Source organism: Balaenoptera borealis, assembly GCF_965194805.1.
Source record: "Balaenoptera borealis genome assembly, contig: HAP1_SCAFFOLD_811, whole genome shotgun sequence".
Lineage (NCBI taxonomy): Eukaryota > Metazoa > Chordata > Mammalia > Artiodactyla > Balaenopteridae > Balaenoptera > Balaenoptera borealis.
In genome coordinates, this window is record NW_028123391.1 from 181,234 (window position 1) to 193,052 (window position 11,819).

The 11,819-nt window shown below is 37.6% G+C and overlaps 1 protein-coding gene across 1 annotated transcript in view; it reads left to right on the forward strand.

Moving 5' to 3' along the window:
- ELK3 (ETS transcription factor ELK3) overlaps nucleotides 1-10,056 on the forward strand; it is a 68,732-nt gene extending 58,676 nt beyond the window's left edge. The window contains exons 4-5 of the mRNA XM_082409049.1: nucleotides 1,240-1,362; nucleotides 7,375-10,056. Of these exons, the coding sequence (XP_082265175.1) occupies nucleotides 1,240-1,362; nucleotides 7,375-7,473 (222 nt within the window). The 3' untranslated portion in view covers nucleotides 7,474-10,056. The remainder of the gene's footprint in view (nucleotides 1-1,239; nucleotides 1,363-7,374) is intronic.
- The last annotated feature ends 1,763 nt before the right edge of the window (nucleotides 10,057-11,819 follow it).

Genomic DNA, 11,819 nt, shown 5'->3' on the forward strand with positions numbered 1-11,819 from the left:
CTGAACCGTTAGGCCAGATGGCCTGGCAAGTTTGTGAAATTGCCTTGAATTAGAACAAATGGGAAACTTATCCAAAACAAGTATTTATCCTAGTAACCTCATAGGTCATTCAATATGTAGGAAATGCTGTAGAACCAAAGACTCAAATAATTTGAGCCTTTTCAGCAGCTTGTTTGAGAACCTTTGGATGTTTGTCTCCTTTCCACTGAACAGAGCAGACCTTTCAACTTAGGTTTAAGCTAAATGTTCTGGATAATCAACGAAGCTGCTAAGGCCAATTCTAGGAAAAAATAACACTTTAGCATCTAGCACGATGCAATCTGAAATGCTGGCGCCCTTGCTGTCGTTCTTCTTACACAGAGCACCTTATTGACATCACAAAACCGCTGAGGGGTTCCTTCTAGTCAGCAAAGGTACAAAACCACCCTGGCCAGGGAGTTTGGCTCCGCTGAGAATAAAAGCCATGCAGACTTACCAGCTGGGGCCGTAAGTGTTGTTTCTTCTGCACTCTGGCTGGCTTGCAGGCCAGGACTCCTGCTGCGTGTATGCAAGCAAATGCAATCCTTGGCACTCTCCCAGGAAACCCAGAGTTCTGGCTTTATACCCAATCTGACAAGAAAGGATTTTTTTTCCCCCTCCAAACCATTTGCCAGGGAGATGAAGTCTCATGAACCCCATATCCGGAGTGAAATCTGGAAAACCCAGTTCAGAGCTTTTGATGAAGCTGCTACGGGGTATTTTAGCAGCAGATCCTGAAGTATTAAAGGGCTGTTGATTGATAGGGAAAGTGAAGCTTGGGAGGCCCTTTAAAAAATGTGTGTGTATGTGTGTAGCCAAAGGAATGGATGTCCACTGTAGAAAAATAAGAAAATATAGATAAGAAAAAATAAAGCCCTTTCATGGGATCCCATTTACTTGTACAATAAATCTTGTTTAATGCGTGAGGAGGAGCAAATTGAAGAGCACCTGGACAAAAGTTGCTAGGAACTTGAGTTTTCTACTAGAATGCTTAAGGAAGGTAATGTTTCCATACTTTCTTCCTTTATAAAATTGCTCATACAATTAGCATGGAAGGAAATTAAGCTGCACAGCCCTGAAGAAATAACAAAGTTGTCAGATTTTCCTAAAATGGTGAAGCTTGTTTCTTGGTTTGTGGCTAATGCCCCTGGCCACACTACTGACCACAGGTGGAGTCAGGTGATACCTGTATCAAAAACTGTGTATGTGCTTCTTTCCCAGACACCAAATGGATTGCTTCTGACCCCGAGTCCACTGCTATCCAGCATACACTTCTGGAGCAGCCTTAGTCCAGTTGCTCCACTGAGCCCCGCCCGGCTGCAAGGGCCAAACACGCTGTTCCAGGTGAGCATTTGGAAACGAACTTTTAAATGTGGAATTTCTAAGGGATGTGTTTCCCCAGTAAATCCTGCAAGGTAATATTTTCACTAAATGTAGGGCAGAACTCACTGTTTAAGTTTCCAAAAGGAATTCATGTTCACGTGGCTGCAAAAGGCTGTCTTCAGAGGCACATGTTTTCACTGAGGTGGAGTTCTCATGTCAGATACCCATAAATAGAACAGTTAGTTCTTGAAGTGTTTTGGGTATTTTCACTGACTATGAAAACTGGAAACTTACTAAGGAAAAAAAATTTTTTAATTGTATTTTATAAAATCTCATAAAAGACTTTAAAATACTAATCTATTAGTCAACGTAGTGACATCACAAAATAAATTGAAAAATAGTGAACAGCTTCTCCAAACTGTGATAGAAAATTTACCCGCATAATTCTATGAATCAGAATCAAGCTCTTGTTCCATAAAAAAAAAAAAGAAAAAAAAGCTTCCAGGGCATTTGGTTAAAAACGAATTAAGTCTCCACTATTTTACCTTGTAAAACTCCCTGTACTAGGTAAGCACATTCATTAGTCATTCCCACACTAGAATCCTGCAGTAGCATCACTTGCTGTCGTGTGGAAATCAGTATTTCCTCTTGGAGACTCAAAGATTACTCACTGACCAAGATGTTACTGTTTGACTATGTGAATGTAGTGTAGAAGGGATCCTAGGGACAGGAATGAAGCAAAACTGGATAAAGTACAAACCCCCTCTCGACCTGATTCTAGCCTGGTCTGTCTCATTCACCCTGCATCCCCACGTCTGCCCCCGCCCCCCCAACATGGCTTACCCCAAGTTAGTTGTAGTTCTTTTACTCTCGTTGCATCTAGCGCTTGCCACTTTGTATTCATCTGGCAATCTCCCCACTAAACTGTGGGCCCTCAAGAGGCCATCTTGTTTGCTGTGGTGTGCGCCTGGCATCTAGCACATTTCTTGGTACACAGAATGATGTTCAGTAAGTATCACTGGCTGACTAAGGAATGGATGCCTCAGAATTCATCAAGAGATGTCTAAGAAAGTTAAGTGTTAAAAAGATCAGGCCTCCAGTGCTTTTCTGAGTTGTTCATTTTGCTTGTCAAGTTTAATATCTACCTCTGTGCCATGGGCTGTACATGCTGGTATTTAGGGTCTCATTGGGAGAAGGGTGGAGCTAAAGAGGTTTTGATTACTATCTTGCTTCTCTGGTTTCCTAATAGGGTTGAGGTAGGGTGTCATGATGTGACTATATCCCTGGAGTAATCAGGTTTCTCTTCCTGGCCCTTCTTCTCATCACAAGAAATTGAGGATATGGTCATGCACAGCCAATGTGGTGATTCTTAGCCATTTTAACTCAGGCAAGGAAACAAAAACTAGAAATGGTGAGCAAAAACCAGTGAGCAAGTGCAGTATTAGGCAAGTTTTAGATTAGTAATCTTTTGGTGGGGGAACTAACAGACCTTATTTCCTGGAAGTCTCCAGATGGGAGCAGCAGAGAGTTCCCGAGTAGAGCAGAAAGGAGTTAGTTAGCTGTATGGTGCATACGTACAGTCAGCTCCATGGCGGTAGGGACTGTAATACTACTCTAATCCTAGAACCTGACACAGGGCCTCTCTAGGCTTCCCTAGATACTTGTGAATCATGAACAGACTCTTACTTCCCTCCTTACTGGGAATTCTGCCACCTGATTGGTGCAGGGCTTGGTGACCTCCGAAGGAAGCCATGGAGAACTATTGGTTGGGAGTTCTTTGAGATCTGTTGCCTTAGACACTAAACCTTTTCCAGCCTGTTACTCCCAACAGGAACAGTGGTTCGTGTCCACAGTGATTCTACACATTAGTAGGGTATCAGGAGCTCTGGGAATTGGGAGATAGATAGGCATATCCCTCCTCTTCAGTCACTACTGTAGACCAGTGGTTCTCAAAGTTAACGTGCAACAGAATCAGCTGGAGGGTGTGTTAAAATGCAGTTTGCTGAGCCCCCCCACCTCGAGTTTCTGACTCAGAAGGTCTAGGATGGGGCCTGATAAAAACATTCGTTCAAGCTCCTAGTGTTGCTGCTGCCCCAGGAACCACACTTTGAGAACCACTGCGGACCAGTGGCTCCTAATTGCCATTTAGAATTCTGCAGAAGAAATGCTGCATTTAAAGGCTACCTGCTCAGAATTTTGATTTCACAAACTGGACCTGTCCTCTCTCCTGGAACCATGCAAAACACAGTTCCTGAAAAGGAAGGTGCAACCAGGTTTGGATGGCTGACAGATCGCATGGCCTTGGGCCCTCTTTTTGGGATTGGGATCCATGAGACTAAGGAAAAACAATTTTGTACCTTTTAAAGTATTATTACTCTTCCTATGATAAGAGCATTGAGCTGGTGAAAGCTGAAATTAGCAGTTTTGAAAATGGTAAATAACATGGTAAGAAGAATAATTTGATTTTTAAAAATTAGACATTTCAAATGATGGGTTTCAAAATTCAGATTACTATCAATCAACAGTACCCCTTTTTAAACTAATGAAAATAAGTTTCTTTAAAAATAGCAAGCCTCTATCACATATGCTATGTGAATGTGTTAGAGGAGGAAACAAATTAGACTCGGCCTATAGTAAGTTTTAAATGATGCTGGCAGATTTCCTGCTATGATGATTAGAAAAGATCAGAATCCTTAGGGTCACCGTTGACAGAGCTGAGGGGTTTTGGCACAGAAGGTCCCCTGATATTACTATAGTAAGTGAGAGCAGATACTGAAAATTTTAAGGGAAGGAGAGTGAAGATATTTTATTAGCCTTTCTAGAAGAGGTATGCTTTGGAATCTAGACACGTTTTAGTGAAGAGAGAGATGCCAAAGACATTGTGCTAAATCTAAATATACAACCTTGATTTATAAATAGAGATGGGTTACAATTGGACCGTTTAGCATTTTAAGCTTGTCTTTAGGATGTCTGTTCCACTTTTGAAACAGATTTTGATCAGATTTGGAATACACCTAGTCGGTACAGCTATATCTTGAAACAAGGTAATTTTCAATTGAGAATGTTTTCTGTAATTTTTAATTCAACAAATCTAACCCAGCAAATATTTGCAATGCTCTGAGGCAGGGACTGTGGGGATATACAATATGTGAATAATAGATGTGTAAACACAGTGCTACAGGAACCCAATAGGAGTAGCTCTTTCCAGCTGGGGACTGGATAGAGGCTCCAAGGCAGAAGTGTCACCTAAGCTAGGAAGAAGGGACAGGATTTTGGCAAAGTATATTCTAAATGAATAGATCTGTATCATTTGGATGTGAAAGTACATAGTCTGTTCTGGAAGGAACTGGGTGATTGATAGGAGACTGGCTAGAAAAGCAGCTGTGGGATTTGAATAGTATACCAAGGAGTTGTTAAGTGATAACCACGGAAGGCTTTTTAAGCTGGAAATAGCATAACATCTCTATTTTAGAAAGATAGCGCTGATATCACAGTGTGGAGAGAGGACAGAAGAGAGCAGAAAGCGTAAGGGGCAGGAAAACATGAGGAAATTTATACTATTCCAAATTCTGAGGGAAGAATCATCTTTTAGATAAGAACAGTGAAAACAGGAATATATTTCGAAGACATTCCAGAGGTAAAATTGAGAGGATGACTTAGTTGAGTGTAAGGAGTAAGTAGGTAGTGAAAATTAGGAAGAGGCAAGGATTACTAAGTGATTAAAAGACTGGGAATGCTACTGATAACAATAGTTACCATTTTTTTGAGGGCTGCTGTATACCAGACATTGTTCTAAGCACACTTTTTCATGGCTTATTTAATAGTCCCAATAGTTCTATTTGAAAAGATAACCAATTTCACGAGAAGAAGAAAAGATAACTAACTAAGGCCCAGAGATGTCGCTCAACTTACCCAAGATCACATGTTAATAAGTGGCAGAGCCCTGATTCATGTTTGTTTAGGGTCGAGCTCCTTACCACCACTCTTATTGACTTAAGAGTGAGTGGGGAAGAGGCATTGGTGGGGATATCTAACTGACATCAGGAAATGTTTGTTGAGTCCAGTATAGGAGAAAGGAAGGCTGAGGACAAAAGTTGGGGAACGCTGTAATTTGAGAAAAGGGACTGTGTGTGGATGATTGTGGGGGGGGGCAATAAAGAGGACTATGAAATATGTCAGAAAAGCCAGGCTAACTAAGAGAAACTATGACAACTGAGTATATAGAAATAAAGAGCACAGGACAGAAATCAGTAACAAAACCAAAACTGATTCTTTTGAAAACACCAATAAGATGGACAAAAACTGAGAGAAGATGTAAATAAACTCACTCAAAGAATGAAAATTCAAAATCTGCTCTTCTTCCAGTGTTCACTCTTAATCAATGGGAAATAGTGGTTAGGAGCATGCCTTAAATAAAAAGAGTATAAGCTAAATGCAAATAGATTTGATAACCCAGCTGAAATGGATAAAATTCTATGTAACATTAAAATTCCAAGTGTCAGGAAAGAAACAAAAACCTTGAATATAACCATTAAAGAAACTGAAATAGTAATTAAAGAGCACCATCCCCCAACCCCTGACAAAAATAAGTTGGGCACTTTGGTACAGAAAGCACAGTATCTTTCAATCAGAGTTTAAACTTGGCTTTACTGCTTATAAGCTGTGACCTTTAGCCAATCAGAACTTAACTGAAATCTGTTTTCTCATCCATAAAATGGGGATAACCGAACTTTTATAGGCTCTAGATATCAAATGAAATGACAACCACTGATAAACTGTAAGGGACTAGACACATAACAGTTACTGAAATAGCCTGAAAATTGCAAAAATATATTTACTTGTTCTACAAATATTGTACTTCTAACACATGCCTGGCTCTGTAGTTTGATACTTGCTGATGAAGTGAAGTTTAACATTTAGCTTATCTAGACTAAATAGGAATTAAACTAGAAGACAGCCCAGGAGAGGAGCACTGTGACACATATCATCCTGCACAATGAAAACCTAGTTTCCAACAGTTTTAAAAGGAGGTCTTAAATTATTTCATTAAAATTAAATGGCGGGCTTCCCTGGTGGCACAGTGGTTGAGAATCTGCCTGCCAATGCAGGGGACACGGGTTCGAGCCCTGGTCTGGGAAGATCCCACATGCCGTGGGGCAGCTAGGCCCGTGAGCCACAACTACTGAGCCTGCGCGTCTGGAGCCTGTGCTCCACAACAAGAGAGGCCGCGATAGTGAGAGGTCCGCGCACCGTGATGAAGAGCGGCCCCCGCTTGCCGCAACTAGAGAAAGCCCTCGCACAGAAACGAAGACCCAACACAGCCATAAATAAAAAAATAAAATAAAAAAAATTTAAATGGCAGTATAGCTGCTGTATTTTAGACCTGAAAGGTATCAAAGCATATACCTTTGTCCTATTTATCATCCTAGTTACCAACAAGACAGAAATTAACTTTAGTCTTTAAGTTTTGGCACTTATGGGTGATCTCTCTACTCAGTTTGATATTATTTATCATTTTAATTAGAAAGAATACTTAAAAGATTTAGAAAATAAGAATATCTTTAAAGATAAGAACCTTCCTCATTTTTAACAGTTACCAAGAAGCATCATTGTAGTACTCTAGAAAACTGATAGCCAATTTCAAAATACAGTATGAGAAGTTACTGATTTACATGCAAGGAGTCAGTTTCCTGGTTTTCAAAATTAATTTTTCTTAATATTTAAAGCATGGAATCTTTTAGAAATAGTATTAGAACATACTTTAGCAACATATAAAGTACATATTTTTTTCTAGTAGCCTAGGCACATAAAATAATTAGGGACATTTTCTAAGCCTTAGCCTGTTTGCTGTAACCTTGATTTCATTGTCATTTTCCAATCACACATTCTGTAAAATAATTGGCAACTGACCTCTATCAATCACAGGGGTGATGAGAGAACTGATCCACTATGGTCTGTCTAGGAATGTAAAGAACTCAGGTCTTCCCGATGGATTTGCAATAACTATTTTTAAAAATCTTTTGTCCACTACAGTTCCCTACACTGCTTAATGGCCACATGCCAGTGCCAATCCCCAGTCTGGACAGAGCTGCTTCTCCAGTACTGCTTTCTTCGAACTCTCAGAAATCCTGATGACATCTGGCCACAATTAAAGACTCATTAACTGATGAAACAAATTTGTCCCCATGGGCTAGTTTACCTGTGTCGTGAGAAGGACGTTGTGAAACCCGTCTGTTAATTTGGTTTGCACTTTTCATAACATGGATGGTCTAGATTTATGTTAGCATTTTAAAAACTTTTTTATATTCAAGTATATATGAAAATCTGTTTTGCATTAAGTGAATTTTAATGTTTTTGTTTTTATATCTTCTTAGCTCTTAAGTGTTGAACACTGTTGACAGTGAAGAACTTTTCTTAATGGTTTTCAATGTAACTAATAAGGATGTGAAGCTTTTTTCCTCTTTAATTCTGCATATGCTGAACTGTGCTTATATACACTATAACCAGCTGTGCCTTCCTTTGCATTTAGTTTAATGTAAATGATTTATATATTTTTTAGTATTAAGAGAAATTGTTTGAAAGACAAAAATTAGTATCAAACAGCTCTCTCTCTAGTAGAATTTCATTATTTTTCACAAGTAGGCAATATGAAAGCAGATTCATATTACTTTTTCTTTTTTGCTTTCAACTGTATGAGAATTGCCTTAGAACCTCTTTTGAACTGAAATTCAGTGAATATAATGTCCAAGTAATGTTTTTATAAGAAAAAACTAAGCCATATTTAGACAATAAACTTTCATAGAAGAAAATACTCTAAAGTGCATTTTTTGAGAAATGAACGTTGAAAGGCTAGCTTCCTGTTTACAATCTTTTAGACTCCTTCCAAACAAAAACCTGAGATGGAAAAGCTATATAAAGTTCACTCTATCCATGCCCCTGGAATATTTCCTAGGTGAGCACATTCTTGTTCTTGTTTAAAAAAATTAACCTGGTTCTCCCAGTTTTCCATAGAGAATCATACCTCTCTGATGCATTTACTGTATCATTATGTTAGGGTTTCTCTAAACCCCAGGAACTATAATTAACATTTAAAAATCCTATGCTTTGGAAGAGGTTCACAGACTGGTGATGAATACAAATAACAAAGAAACAATGTCGTAACACCAGGTGTCTTCATGTGTATAGGTATAGCCTTGCTTGTGGAAATTGAGAGGTGTAGGATACACTGCTTTATGTATTACTGTTTATGGTGAGAATGAAGGAAAACTGATAAAAGAAATATAAAATTCTTCAGGAACCTCATCATTGTGGAACTGAACTGATTGATTGATTATGTAACAATTTGGAATACTCAGCAGTAAATTCTTTTGTGCAGTGTAGTTTTTAGAGCAGTGATAATAGAAACATATTTTCTGTTCCTTCAAAAAATCAGCAGGCACCAGTCTACAGTGCCATTCTGTATATGAAGTAGTAAAGTTCTAATGTAAGATAAAAGAACTGGAAAGTGCCCAGTGCTTTCAATGCAAGATTAATTATCATCCTTAACTGTAACAGAAACCAATTTGAAATGTGGCTAAATAATTCACTGATCCAAATGAGGCATTAAATGGCAGGGATTATGAGAAAGGGTAAAAAATAAAGGTTGCCAAAACAAATATTTCTTGAATTTTCAGGAAATCTAAAATTTTGTTTTGACACTTACAAAGCTTGAGATTTTCAATTGGAATTGAGCATCTCTGTGTTTGGGGATGTATGCCCTTATCTGGGGAAAAAAATCCAAACACTCCAATATGCATCTTTGAATATAAAATAATGGGTCTGGTTCCAAAATCTCCAAATAGACACTACTGTCACTCCCTTACAGGCTAAGGATAATTCTTAAAATAAAAATACACTTAAAATAAAAGAGCTGGTCCAGGGGACTGGTATTCACCAAACATAAAATGTTAGAAGAGGCCTTTGAGAATGCATCCAACCACCATTTCCAGGTAAGGACAACTGCACAGGAGAAGTGGGAGTTGCCTAAGGCTACATAGTTCATTAAAGGTAGAACAATGATTGGTGCTCAGTCCAGTTCTAGTTCCCCACGCCTAGCTATAGGTAACTACTGGTCCAAAACTGTAAGGTAGAAAAAAACAAAAAAAAAGCATTAAAAAAACCCCCTGTTTTGTCAGAGAAGAGCACACCTCAAATTCAAGATTCTTACAGAGAAACTAAGTCAATGTGCAAAAACCTAAACCAAAAATATTATTTTAAATGTAAATGTTGAATGTAAATCTGATTCTTGTACTCCCTTCCTCCAAATACTATGATTAACATACACTCTAGCTCCACTTACTAGAAACGGAAAAATACAATAATTTTTGATGGATCAAAAAACTCACTATAACACAAATAGAGAACTGGAGGTATTGAAGTATAACACTTATAGCTCTGACTCATTCTGTGTGTTGGGTTGGTTTGTTTGTTTTTTTAAACAATTATTTTAGTCAGAAAATAGGTTTCAAAGAACATAAGAAATAACTTTGTTTTCCCCTTTTTATATGTTTGCTTGATCAGTGTTAAAATGCTATGGTAAAGTTTTATAGAACTATAACCTAAATGTTGGTCTCTTTGTACACATCTTTTCTATGACTGCAAATCTTCATTCAACTTTCATATATGTATCATTTTTACTGTTATTTTTGTTCAATAAATACTTTGTGATAAAAGGTGTGAAGAGGCAAGTGGATTGGTTTACTTCCATTTACTTGGGATGATCCAAATTCCACCATTCTATAGGGTATAAGTTGGAAAATGAATTGTTGTTTAGCTTAAATATTGCACATTGAAACACACTATGTATATATAAATCTTATTTAAACACAGATATTTAAGGAAACAAATATACTTATTGAGGTTGAGTTGGGTGGAAGGGAATGAATTTGAAAAGTGGTCCTGTGATCTCTTAAATCTGAAGTTCTATCTGTCATTCTGTACTGAGATAGGGAGGTAAGGAGAATGGGAAAAACTAAATTACCATTTATTCTTTTAGCTACAAATAATATCAAGAAATTAAAGCCATCCCACGTTCATGGATTAGAGCACTTAATATTGTTAAGATCACAATACTACCGAGAGTGATCTACCAATTCAATGCAATTCCTATCACAATTCCAAAGAAACTTATTTTCCCCAGAAATAGAAAATCCCATCCTAAAATTTACATGGAATTTCAAGGCACCTTGAATATACAACACAATCTTGAAAAAGAAAAAGGTGGAGGACTTACACTTCTAGATTTCAAAACTTATAAAGCTATAATTAATTAAAACATTGTGGTAATGGCAGAAGGATAGAGATGTAGACTGAGAGAACAGACTTGAGAGCCCTGAAATAAACCCTCATACCTATGGTCAACTGATTTTCAACATGTATGCCAAGACCATCCAGTGGGAAAAAGACAGTTCTTTCAACAAGTAGGGCTAGGAAAACTACATACTCATATGCAAAAGAATAAGGTTGGACACTCACTTTACACCATAGACAAAAATTAATTCAAAATGGATCAAGGCCCTAAATGTAAGTGCTAAAACTATAAAACTCTTAAAAGAAAACGGGAAAATATTCATGTTCTTAGATTTGGCAATAGCAACTTAAATATGCCACCAACACCAGAGGCAACGAAAGAAAAAATAAACTGGACTTCATTAAAATTAGAAACTTCTGTATATCAATAGGACACCATCAAGAAAGTGAACACAACCCACAGAAGAAAATAATTACAACTCATATACCTCATAAGGGTCTAATCTAGAATATATAAAGAACTCCTACAACTCAACTACAAAAAGACATCCAACCAAATTTTAAAAAGGGCAAAGGACTTGAACAGACATTTCTCTAAAGCAGATATACAAATGGCCAGTAAACACATGAAAAGCTGCTTAACACCCAGTCATTAGGAAAATGCAAATCAAAACCACAATGAGACACCACTTCACAGCTATTAGAATGAATATAATGGGAGAAAATTTAAAAAGCAAGGACGAGGAGAAACTGGACCTCATACATTACTACTGAGAATGTAAAATGGTACGGTCACTGTAGAAAACAGTTTGGCGGTTCCTCAAAAAGTTAAACATAAAATTACTAACTGACCCAACAATTCCACTCCTAGGTATATAAAACCCAAAGAATAGAAAACAAGGGCTCAAACAGATGCTTCTATACCAGTGTTCATAGTAACATTATTCACAACGGCCAAAAATGGAAAAAACCAGTGTCTATCAACAGATGAATGGATAAGCAAATGTTGTATAGTCCTACAACAATGTTATTCAGGCATGAAAACAAATGAAGTTCTGACATGCTACAACATGGATGAACCTTGAAAACATTATGCAGGTGAAATAAGCCAGACACAAAAAAACAAGTGTGGTATGATTCCACTTACATGAAATATCTAGAATAAGCAAATTCACAGAGACAAAAAGTAT